This window comes from Sinocyclocheilus grahami, unplaced genomic scaffold (genome assembly GCF_001515645.1).
Source record: "Sinocyclocheilus grahami isolate Dianchi unplaced genomic scaffold, SAMN03320097.WGS_v1.1 scaffold74.1, whole genome shotgun sequence".
Taxonomy (NCBI): domain Eukaryota; kingdom Metazoa; phylum Chordata; class Actinopteri; order Cypriniformes; family Cyprinidae; genus Sinocyclocheilus; species Sinocyclocheilus grahami.
In genome coordinates, this window is record NW_015505253.1 from 2,415,925 (window position 1) to 2,428,785 (window position 12,861).

Here is a 12,861-nt window from a genome sequence, read left to right on the forward strand (position 1 = left end):
AATACATTTTATAATAAGAGTATGTTTGCCGCTGGGATTGTATATCACAGATGTGTCATAGAAACATGCACTCCATGGTGCATCTGCTCACACACACACACACACTTCAGCCAAAGACATCAGCAACTGCTTGTTAAGAGGCATTCGGTAAGGAGCATTCAGAAATATACATTCTGGGTAACATTCATTTCAGTCATTAATGGTTTCTTGTGACGCCCATCAATGTTCATTTGTGGATCTGTGTGTGTGTGCATAAGTTTGCATGCTACAGACATGTGCAATCCTACAGTCACTTCTCATTTGTACTGAGCAGAGAGGCATCAGATCTGGCCAGGTTCCTGGGTCAGTCCGAGTCTGCTGCATCTCAGGTGCTTTGGCATGAAACTAGAACCCTGTAAATGCATGCTTGGAGCCAACATGGCCGCCACAGATATGAATGCTGGTGGCTGGGAGAGGCACTCTTTCAGAAGATAAAACGGAAGACTCCTTTAACACACTCCAAACATGGCACTGAAAACCCCTCCTTTATCAATCCATCCATGTCCAGTTCATTCATTGGGAAGGAACGAAGGGAAATGAAAGAGAAAGACGAGGACAGGGGAGATTTGGCTGTTTGGAGTCTTTTTACTCGATGGCTCCGGGTCTCGTCGCCATGTAGACGAAGAGGACGATGAGCAGGACGAGCACGGCGACCGTCGGTAGAACGACCGTCGTCACCTGCTCCCGCGCCTCCTGCATGGCCTGTTTTTTTTACAATAATTTTGGGATTGGATCGACTTTATTAAGCAAAATGTACATGTCACAGCAGCATACAATTATAATAAATAAATAAAAATTAAATAAATAAATAATTATATTATATTGCAATTGCTATATTATTGTCTTTTCAGGTTCAAATAGCTTTACTGGCATGACAAAAAAAAGATATACCAGTAAAAAAAGATACACCAATAAAAACTATTATATAAATACAATAACGCAATATTCAGACAAAATAATAGAGGTTGTCCCTTTTTTACAGAACGACCTCAGCTCCCTTGCAGTTATATTTGTACTTTCTGGAGTTTCATTTTGCAGGTATAAGACTTTGACCTTATTTTATTGCAACTGAATAACTTTATTGCGGGCTGCAGGGAAAAAAACATGTTTAACATGAGTAATTTGTGAGTAATTAGGGCACGTGGTCATAAAGTGCAGCTCTGTTTCCTCTTTATTTCATGAGCAGTCTTTCTACACACACACAATGTATTTTTGCTAGTGCACTTTTTAGTTTCAAGCAATAAAATACATGTTTTAAATATGCTTGATATGTACTTGCATACAAACACACCTACTGTATAGACAACTGAATTTTTTCAAGCCGGTTACATGCATGATCTATGAGTTTGTGATGCACTTCTCTGTGGAGGCTGTTATCAGGTGGTCAGCGCACGTACGTGTCTTGTGGGTTTGTAAATGCCGGCGATGTGTCCCAGCTCTTTCTTCATCTCCCAGCGCTGTAGTGCTGAGGCCCAGGGCTCCAGTTCAGGGTCAAAAAAGCAAACGCGAGTCTAAAAACAGAGAACAGCCTTCAGGTCAGGAATAAAAACACAGAAAGACCAGAGATGTCATTGAGAGCAAGCTGAATGAATTTGAATGTCAAAAAATGTAAGTCGCTTTGGATAAAAGCGCCTGCTAAATGGCTAAATATAAATGTAAAAATAGACACTTTGGACAAACATATATCTATATTTTTTTCTGTATCTGTAATATAAACTACCATTTAAAAGTCTGACTTTGGTAGAATTTTATGGGAACATTTTTTTTTGAAAGATTTTATTGGAAAAAAAACAGTAAAATCAGTAATATTGTGAAATATTATTACTACGTAAAATTTCTGTTTTCTATTTAAATATAGATTAAAATGTAATTTATTTCTGTGATGAAAGCTGAATTTTCACCATCATTACTCCAGTCTTCATTGTCACATGATCCTTCAGAAATCATTCTAATATGCTGATTTTCTCAATGTTAAAAACAGTTGTGTTGCTTCATATTTTTGTGGAAACCAAGAGAAATCTTTTATAACAAATTTTGATTCATTTAATGCATCCTTGCTGAATACAAGTATTAAAGTCCTTAAAAATAATCTTACTGACCCCACACTTTTGAACAGTAGTGTATATTTATTTAGAAGAAAATTGTAAAGTGTATCAAAATAATAAATAAATAAATACATCCTTTTAATTTCAATTTTTTTTTAAAGCATTTGAAAATGTATTTTCTTATGTTAAAATTCTTCTAAAAATGCTTCTGTGAAATTGATCATTGAAATTTTAGGAGCATTTTTAATGGATCTCAACCAAATACAGTATAAAATAATTTTCTTGATTTTTTGTTTTGTATATAATAATTTTGTATACCTATTGCATAGCAATATTTGCTACCTGAGCTGGAGTGGACCGTGCGGTGTCTTTCCCCGTCCTGCACAAGCTCTCTGTGAGTTTCTGTGGTTCTGTCTGGCCATTAAAGCTCTCAGATTTAGAGCAGAGCCCTCTGTGGTCCTCGTCCATGTTCTCTGTGATCTGAGGAACAGAGAAGCGGGATGGAAACGAAGGAATCAAATCAAAGGCGAAGAATTTTCCATCCTCTGGAGAGCTTGCATGATTTCAACACTGGCTGTGATCAGAGAAGGAGGCGGCAACCTAAAATCTGACACGGTTTCCAGCATCAATTTCACAATGTTGGAACAAGAGACACGATCATTGGAAACACAACAGCATTCAGACTCAGTTTACGCAACAATAAAAATTCTCTCATTATATATCTCTATTGTTATTGCTAGTGTATAAATGGATGTTGTTGGGGTTTGTTTACCTGCTGTGACTCCAGACAAACTTCCCCGAGTCTCACTTCACGTCCTGGAGACGAGAGGGACGAGAGGGATTTCAAACTCTCTTCCAGGTGCTGCACACAAATAACAGCAGCAATCAGCACAATAGCCCTGATTATTCATATACATAATGGCAATTCTCCAGCACTTTGTTGGTCTTGCAGTATTGATGCCCTGAAGGGCGTAACAGACAGGAAGATGAAGGGAACTGAGGAAGGAAAAAAGTGATATGGCAAGAGAATCCTAAAGCAAACAAACTGAGAAAGAGATGAAAGAAGAAAAATGGATATGGGCAGAAAAGGAGGATGGGTACTTGTGGCTCCTGCTTCTACGAGTCCATGTAATTGCACATGGACCATAAGGGCTGAGGTCAACATTTGGGACAGCGCCACAGATTAAAGGTGAACAAGAGAGCGCTGACCCGGCATTTCTCCTGTAGCGTGTGATTGAGATCTCTTTCGGCCTGTAGCTCCCCCTGCTGAGTGGAGGACAGACACTGCAGCTCAGACTGGAGAGAAAGCATCTCAGAGTGCAGCTGCAGCAAAGACTGAGACTGAAACACACACACATGAGATATCATCTTTAGCAGGGATTAGTCAGGATGTTCACTGTAGTCAAGCAAGTTGGTTATAGTCAGATAATCCCATTTTTTTCCTTTGGTTTCTAGTTCTAATATTTTTTATCAGCAGTGCTTCAAAGGGTGAATTTAGAAATGCAACATTTTAAGCTGCTCAAGCTATTAAAGCAGTGATTGTGTACTAATTCTCTGCCTTCAACAATACTTTTCAAGACTATTATGGTTAAACTTCAAATCAAGTTTGATGAACAGTGTTCCTGTTATTATTTATTTAGCCTATTTATTCACTTTTTAACGCCATGCCAGCATCAAGGCTATTTTCATGGCGATCTCTGAATAAATGATACAAGGTATGCAATTAACAAAAGGTTATAAAAGACATTTCCGATGTACACTAGAGAAAAATTCTAAAATACATTCAGGTGCTACATTTTTAAATACATCTGTTCCTGTTATTATGCATAATACTTAAATGTATTTTATTTTGCAAGGAATATGTATATGTAATAATAATTATATATAATATAAAGACTATAAAAAGTATTAGATTGAAAAGCACTGTAAATATAGCCAAGCAAATTTAAATTTAAATTAAACTTAACACTTAAATGAATTTTATTGTGCTCAACATAATACACTATTAAGTACATTATTTAAAAAAGTATTACCTCAAATACAGCATTTCAAACCTTTTTTTTTTATAAATAATGAAATATTAATATTAATGAAATATCAAGGTGACTAAAAGTATAAACAAGAAAGTAATTTTTTCCATTACTTTAACAAGCAAATAACATGTATTGCAATCGGAGGCCAACATTTAGAAAGGATATTGCAAGCTTTTCTACTTATTGATTTGCATGGTTAATCCTCAAGGGGGTAAAAGACATGCAGTAGATCCTAGAAAAGTTTTTCTGGAGCAGTATTAATTATGTAAATGATGTAGAGGCCTTAGAAAGTCACTTATCAAATACTATACATCAATCATTATTAGGTTAAGACAGAGTAGTCACTCAAAAAAACATCAGATTTTGGATTTTGAAAATATTTGATTTAGCATAACCTTTAGAGAGGCTTATGTTGAAACTGTATCTTGGATGAACTCAGGGTGAGTACATTTTCAGCAAATTGACATTTTTGTCTGAAATATTTCTTTACCCATGGCTGACTGTGAATACAGCACTTCTGCAATGGGTTTGGGAACTAATGCTACATCCATCCCACAAGTCAAAGACAGCTGCCAGTGCAACATAAAAATATGAGTACCCCATTAAGTTGCAATGACCCTTTTCCTCTAATCAGATGTGTGTCCTCTTAGTTTCTCACACACACCTCTCTCTCCTGAGTGTGTGTAGCTCCTGTGCTCTTTCTCTCAGCTCTGCATGCAGTGTTTGTGTGTTCTGCTGCAGACGAGTGTGAGACGACAGGACATTCTCCAGAGTTTGAGCTACTTCATTCTGTTATGCACAGAAACATAAAAACTTTTGAACTTTTTTTTTAATTCAGCTCATAGGTTTCAACTGTCTTTCTTTGAATCCCTCACCGTGTCTCTGTGCTGTTGCTGTAGTGTGAAGAGTTGCTCTTTTAATGTCTGATTTTCCCTCTGCGCCTGAGAACGAGACAGAAAGAGTGTTAAATATTCAGTAGTTGACTCGTTGAAGGGGTCATATCATGCATTATTTATTATTTCATATTTATTCTTAAAGTCCTTAAAGTTTCATTGCAAAAAACAACCATTATTTTGTTTTATGTCACCATTTTGCACCCTACGCCCAACAATGCTTTGCTGTTCTCACACGGTTTTTAAATGCTCCATTATGCAATAACTCTTTAAAAAGCATAAAACAAGAGTTACAGAGTTTTAATTTTAAAATCAGCCATATCAAGAAAATAATTGGCTTGTCAGGTATCAGCCAGAATTGTAATACTGGTTCAGCACTACAGAAATTATGTGATATACAAATGAAGCATTTTGGTTGCTTAGTATATTAATTTTTTTTATTTTTTTATAATAGACTGTCTTTTTGGACTGGGGAGGAAATATAGCAAACTGTTTGATCTAAAAAAAATTTCGTAAATCTGATTACTCAGGATATGAGCTCTTTAATCAATAAACAGTCTGAAAATATTTACCTGCTCAGTTGCTTTTCTGCATTTATGCAGTTCAGTTTCACTCACCTGAGTGGCACAGAGCTTGTGAAACAGTTTGTTAGAGCAGTGTGTGTGTTTACCTGTGTGTAAGTGTTCTGCAGTGCAGTGTTGCTATGACAGTATTGAGTACATTCTGCTTTCAATGTCTTCAGGTCAGCAGCCATCTGCTGCACTCGTGTCTGTGTAAACACACACACACACACACACACACACACACACAGAGTCTGTTTATTTGAAGCCTGATGTGTTTCTGACATATAACATGTGTGTTCATCAAGTGACTCTTCAAGCATCATTGTGTCACACATACAAAATGTGTGTGACTGTGTGAAACAGACCTGCATCTTGCCCTTCTCGTAGGCCAGTTTGTTCTTGCTGTCTGTCAAGTCCCAGAGCATCTGTTCTACCTGACGATGAGTTACCTGAGAGAGAGAGAGAGAGAGAGAGAGAGAGAGAGAGAGAGAGACTCACAAGCACACTTTCCTTTGACGTGCATCTGACTCTGTGATCTTTTGATCTCAAACCTGCTGATGCTTCAAGGCTGCCAGGCTCTCCATCAGCTCCTTGTTCTCCTTCTTCGGTTTCTGCAGTGCTGAGTTCACCATGGTCAACTCCACCTGTCAGTCACAGGAAAGAAGAAGATGTTAATGGTAATTGCTGTAGTGGAGTCAGTGTAGCAGGTGAAATGAGCTCCATTTTATACCCAGCAAATGCAGGAGAAGAAATGAAGTTCAGTGAACAAACTCAACCAGGAACTGAATTGATCTCCTGAATGCACTAGAGAAAGACTGGAAGTAACCTCACATTTGGTCAGCAGTACCTTGATCTCTGACAGCTGTGTTTCCAGAATGTTCTTCTCCTTTTCCAGCGAAATGACTGCAGAGTTCATCTGAGATTTGGAAATAAAGAGTTCATTAAAGCAATGGGCCACAAATGGTTGTGTGGCACAGTGTTTTTACAAATTTTAAAGGGTTTGTTCACCCAAAAATGTTTTTGTCACCATTTACTCACCCTCATGTCATAATCAACAGATGATGGTCCCCATTGATTTCCATAGTATTACTTTCCCTACTATGGACGTCAATGGGGACCAACAACTGTTTGGTTCTTCAAAATTCTAAATATCTTCTTTTGTGTTCAACATAAGAAAGAAACTTATACAGGTTTGGAATGGCACGAGGGTGAGTAAATGATGACAAAATGTTTCATTTTTGTGTGAACTATTCCTTTAAGAGCTGTTGTTAGTATGATGTGAAAAGAAATTCAGTGCTAGCGCAAAACCATTTGTTACAGTAATGCTTTGCTAAAACGGCAGCTTTTGGATAAATAAAAGTATGAATAAAAATCACAATATATTAACATAACGAATTAGTAATATTAATAATTACAACACATTCTGTAATGTGTGTGTATAATGTATAATACATAAAATATTGTATTATTTTTAATAACAATTTTAATACTTGCAATAATTTAATAATTGTATTATCATCAAATTAATCATGCTAATTATAATACATTGTATAATATGTATATGTATATTAATGATATAATTATGTATAATTTAATACAATTTTGTATTGTTATTATTATTACTACTAAATTTGTTATTGTCACTGTAATTATTACAATTATTATTCTAATTAATTTATTAAAAACAATATGCATGCTAGTAATTATAATACATTGTATAATATGTATATGTATATTAATGATATAATTATGTATAATTTAATACAATTTTGTATTGTTATTATTATTACTACTAAATTTGTTATTGTCACTGTAATTATTACAATTATTATTCTAATTAATTTATTAAAAACAATATGCATGCTAGTAATTATAATACATTGTATAATATGTATATGTATATTAATGATATAATTATGTATAATTTAATACAATTTTGTATTGTTATTATTATTACTACTAAATTTGTTATTGTCACTGTAATTATTACAATTATTATTCTAATTAATTTATTAAAAACAATATGCATGCTAGTAATTATAATACATTATATACTGTGCATATGTAATTATGTATAATTTGTCATATATAATTGATACATATTATTATTAAATTGATAATATAATATAATATAAAAAATATGGTACTACTACTACTACTACTGATAATAATAATAATAAGCAAACAAAAAAAAATTTCAAATGTGATTCATCTGGTCAGAATTTGTTTATCTGTTTCATTCATATACATTTAAACAACATCACAGTCCAAACAACTTTCAGCTGACCTCACTCTTTATCTGATCATCTTTCACGGCACAGCTGAGCTCCCCCTGAAGCCTCTGGACGGTGCGTTCCAGCATCTGCTGATGATTGACAGCTGTCTCCAGGGCAACGGTGGAACTCTGCTGCAGCTTGCCATGATCTGCTTTCAGTGCCTCCCTTTGAGAGAAATTAAAAGAGCTGATGATTACAAACATTAAAATACTGATCTCATTTACAGTACATTATGTCAGAACTGTGATTTACAGTCATATTTTCTATTATGTTGTTTACTTTTGCTTTTCAAGGATCACGCAACACGTTGCCATCAGCCTAAATCTAACAATCTACAAGTGAGATGAATTTAAGTCAAAATATGTTAGCGTTTGCTTGGATACAGCGTTTGGTGTCAGCAACAAAAAACATAGGAAGCGTTAGTCTTTTTCCTGCTGTGGGTCGCGATCCACCCGCTGTGAATGATTTCTAGTAGTGAATTTGTGTGTGTATCTCACAGCTCTTTCTGCAGGGTGAGTTTCTCTGATATGGTGCCCTGTAGTTCAGCCTGGATGTTCCTTCTGGCTGTGTCTAAAAGCAGATCCTGCTCCTGAAGGTGTTTAAACACACGATCTCGCTCCGCCTGAACAAACAACACATTCCCAGCAGTGTGTGAGAGAAATACTGTCTCTATCAGCAGAACTTCTGTTCAGTTTTGCTATTACTGGCATATGTAGTATTATTTTCCATCATTATCCTTCTGAATCACTTGTTTAATTAGTGCTAATTTGCTAAATACTGTTTTAACTTTTACTATTATTCTTATTTTGTTTCTTATGACACCTTGCCAATTCCAATGTACAATTGTTTTTCAAGTTGCTGAATTGAAATACCTTAATTTTACAGTGATGTTCTGTCTGTAGTCGAGTGTTTTCCAGCGTTAATGAATGAAGTGCGGTGCTCAGCTCTGAACACTGAACCTCTAACTCTTCATTCAACACCTGAGAGAAAGAAAGAGGTTAACTTCTTACAATAACAAGCGCACACATTTTTACATCAGAAGAGCAAAGTTTACCATGTTATTTGGTTTAACAAAGCTGAATGGATGGACAGATACATATGAGCCAGATGAATAATGGCCCGACTGTTTTTCACACATATTATTTGAATGACTTCAGAAGGTTATAGAACATATGAATGATATACATTACTATACAGTACTTTTATATGCTTTTGGAGCTTGACAGCTACAATTACCATCCTTTCATCCCTCCTTGAGTTTCACAGATGATAAAGTCATATGGGTTTGCATATGAAAGGATTTTTTTATTTTGGGTGAGTTATTCTTTTAATATTGCAATATCCGTTTTTATTTACTCATTTATTTGGGAATATTGTAAAAGCCCATTTTTTAATAATTAAAAAGCTTTATGTAAATATTTGCAACACAGAAAATAGACAAAAAATTTACAGAACAATGCAAGCCTTTTGACAAAATAAAAGTTGATTCGGTTTTATTTTCCAATGAAACATGTAACTTCATTATTCAAACAAAAGAACGTGTGCAGTTTTCACTGTCAACAGAATTGTGCTGTTTTTTGTCAGAAACACAGAAAAGCTCAGAGAAACTGGCAGAAAATTAAAGATTTTTCATAGAATTTTTAAACATATTTTTTTCTTTTTTTATTACGATATGCAATAAATAATTAAAATATTTTATGTACATTTTGGCAACACAGAAAACAAAAACTAAAAACAATGCTGAAAAGTTGATCTTCCAGTGAAGTATCTTCCATGTTTTATCATTCAAAACAGTACAAACAGAAAGAACATATGACGTTTTAATTGTTTTCTTTTGTATTTGTCAAAAAAAAAAAATCATAATGTGTCAGAAAAAACAAATCTCAGAGAAATTGCAGGAAATTAATGTTTCCCTTTCACATAAATTCTTCAATAGGTACAATTTAATTCCTTATATTGCAGCTCACTCTTTTCCCCTTGTCCCCTTTAGTATTATAATATATAATATAATATTTTATATATTATATATAATATTAAGACAATTAGATTATAGGGGAGTAAGCACTACTTTCAAACAGAGATGTAACCAAACAAAATTGGGAACCATTGCTCTAATCCAAATTTGTACAATGGCAGTATGTTGGGTTTGTTGAACTAACATAATTATATAATGCTAAATAGATCATGAGTGAGTGAGTGAGTGAGTGTGTGTGTGAGTGTGTGTGTGAGTGGTCCTGGTAAACCCTACGATATGGGGACAAAATGTCCCCACAAAGATGGCGATATCTGAAATCCTTGTCCTTCTGTAAGGGGTAGGTTTAGGTGTAGGGTTGGTGTATGGCGATAGAAAAATGCAGTCTGGACAGTATTAAAAACATTACGCCTATGGAATGTCCCCAGGAAACATGAGTGAGTGTTTGTGTACCTGGACTTGATCTGCAGCTGCTCTGAGATCTCGTCCATCCCTGATGAGTCTGCTGTTCTCCTGCTGCTGTTTCTGCAGAGCCATCTTCACACTCTAAACACACACAAACATCATGAGACGTGTCATTCCCGCCGTCAGTGTCCCCCTCACATGTTCTCGTACCTTGATCTCTTTGGTCAGCTGTGATATCAGAGTCTCCTTCACTCCTGAGAGGAAACAAAACACTTTAGTTTCACAACCAACAGACATACTGTAGTATAGACATAGTTTAAAATGTCCCATAATTCAGTATTTCTGACCGGATTGGTCTCGAAGCTCCCGACACTCTCTTTCCAGGCCCAGAATTTGCTCCTCCCTCTTCTTTAGCTCCGCCCTGTTTGCCTGTCTGTCAGTACGTAAGGCGTGACAGTCTGCTTGAAGAACCTCCACCTGACAAGACACCAGCAAACAGTGGTCAGAAAGCTTAAATTAGGCATTTTATAAATGTCTTGATTTGTTTTGGCCCGTTTTATCATCCATCAGGTGAAGGTCTGATCATTTAGAAGCAGCCTCTTCTCAACAAGACACATGATTCAAGATCCGTCTCCACAGCAAACACTCTCCTGCGGCACTCAGGGCGCGGTGGATGTTCACAGGACTGATGGGATGTTTAGAGGAGCTCCCATCTGAAGAGTTCACGAGCAGCTGATCTGCAGACGCTCCCAAAGAGCCCAGACTCCTCACTAACTCCTCTGTCTGCTGCTCCGCTGTCTGAAGACGCCGCTGTAAGACGGAGAGAGACTCCGGAGCCGTGGCCCCTACACTCAGGGAACAGATCACTGACCTGGACATTACTGAGAGAGAGAGAGAGAGAGCGAGAGAGAGACACAGACAGACAGACAGACAAGATAGACAAGAGAGACAGACAGACAGACAGACAGATAGACAGATAGATAGACAGACAGACAGACAGACAGATAAAGACAGACAGACAGATAGACAAAGACAGACAGACATAGGTAGATAGATAAGACAGACAGACAGACAGATAGATAGATAAGACAGACAGATAGATAAAGACAGACAGACAGGTTAGATACATAAGACAGACAGACAGACAGATAGATAGATAGACAGACAGACAGACAGACAGACAGACAAAGACAGACAGACATATAGACAGACATATAGATAGATAGATAGATAGATAGATAGATAGACAGACAGACAGATAAGACAGACAGACAGATAGATAAGACAGACAGACAGATAAGACAGACAGACAGACAGACAAGACAGACAGACAGACAGATAGATAAGACAGACAGATAAGACAGACAGATAGATAGACAGACAGATAAGATGGATAGATAGATAGACAGACAGATAGATAAGACAGACAGACAGGCAGATAGACAGATAGATAGACAGAATAGATAGATAGACAGACAGATAGATAAGACAGACAGACAGGCAGATAGACAGATAGATAGACAGACAGATAGATAAGACAGACAGACAGACAGATAGATAAGACAGACAGACAGACAAACAGATAAGACAGACAGACAGATAGACAGACAGATAGATAAGACAGACAGACAGATAGATAGATAAGACAGACAGACAGACAGACAGACAGATAGATAAGACAGACAGACAGATAGATAGAAAAACAAGACAGACAGACAGATAGATAGATAGATAGATAAGACAGACAGATAGATAAGACAGACAGACAGATAGATAAGACAGACAGACAGACAGAAAGATAAGACAGATAGATAAGACAGACAGACAGATAGATAGACAGACAGATAAGACAGACAGACAGATAGATAGATAGATAAGACAGACAGACAGACAGACAGATAAGACAGACAGACAGACAGATAGATAAGACATAGATAAGACAGACAGACAGACAGAGACAGACAGACAGACAGACAGACAGACAGACAGATAGATAGATAGATAGATAGATAGATAGATAGATAGATAGATAGATAGATAGATAGATAGAAAGACAGAGACAAAACAACGTATTGTTTAACCTTAATTATAGCTAAATCGTAATTTAATGACATTTAAATGTTTTGGTCAGGTAAAAGCTCTGCAAAAAATATAATGGTATTAACATGGAAATTTAAATCAGTGCATCGGACAAAAACTCACCGGTGCAGTACTTGACGTCGGTGAATCTCATTAACAAAACATTTGCATTTCCGTCACACGCTGAGGCGTTAAATAAACTGTTTATTTGTATTAACTGAATGCAGAGTAGATTTCATTTGTTTTGATCTGTTGTTGTTGCTTACAGTGAGCCCAGCACTTCCGGCTTAGATGGTTACCGTGGAGACCGTTCCCTCTCGTGCTCTGTTCTAAACTCCCGCCATAGCGAAAGAAAACGAAACTAGAGTGGGAAAAAATGCTTTGAAGCGAGACAATAAGGAAGCGGGGCGTACTGGCCCGGAAGTTCTATCTGATTGGTCAGGTATGCGACTATACAAATTAAAAGTTTAATTTTAATTCTTCACTGTGTGTGTGTGTGTGTGTGTGTGTGTGTGTGTGTGTGTGTGTGTGTGTGTGTGTGTGTGTGTGTGTGTAT

At 36.4% G+C, this 12,861-nt stretch overlaps 1 protein-coding gene across 1 annotated transcript; it reads right to left on the reverse strand.

Moving 5' to 3' along the window:
• Positions 1 to 866: 866 nt before the first annotated feature.
• LOC107585785 (coiled-coil domain-containing protein 150-like) lies at positions 867 to 11,105 on the reverse strand. The gene is made up of 17 exons (XM_016272932.1): positions 10,842 to 11,105; positions 10,574 to 10,703; positions 10,437 to 10,480; positions 10,275 to 10,367; positions 8,722 to 8,829; positions 8,347 to 8,471; positions 7,861 to 8,014; positions 6,421 to 6,489; positions 6,125 to 6,217; positions 5,939 to 6,022; positions 5,681 to 5,779; positions 4,993 to 5,058; positions 4,778 to 4,906; positions 3,294 to 3,425; positions 2,857 to 2,946; positions 2,427 to 2,564; positions 867 to 1,550 (listed from the first exon to the last, which is right to left on the reverse strand). The coding sequence occupies exons 1-17, from the start codon at positions 11,103 to 11,105 to the stop codon at positions 1,416 to 1,418; spliced, it is 1,953 nt and encodes a 650-aa protein (XP_016128418.1). The 3' UTR covers positions 867 to 1,415.
• Positions 11,106 to 12,861: the final 1,756 nt, after the last annotated feature.

Excerpts from the sequence above, each read along its gene's own strand:
- LOC107585785 (XM_016272932.1), bottom strand. The coding sequence starts at position 11,105 with ATGTCCAGGTCAGTGATCTGTTCCCTGAGTGTAGGGGCCACGGCTCCG. Across the intron at positions 5,059-5,680 it reads TGCAGAACACTTACACACAG|GCGCAGAGGGAAAATCAGAC; the intron begins GTAAACACACAC and ends TCTCGTTCTCAG. Across the intron at positions 4,907-4,992 it reads AGCAACAGCACAGAGACACG|AATGAAGTAGCTCAAACTCT; the intron begins GTGAGGGATTCA and ends TGTGCATAACAG.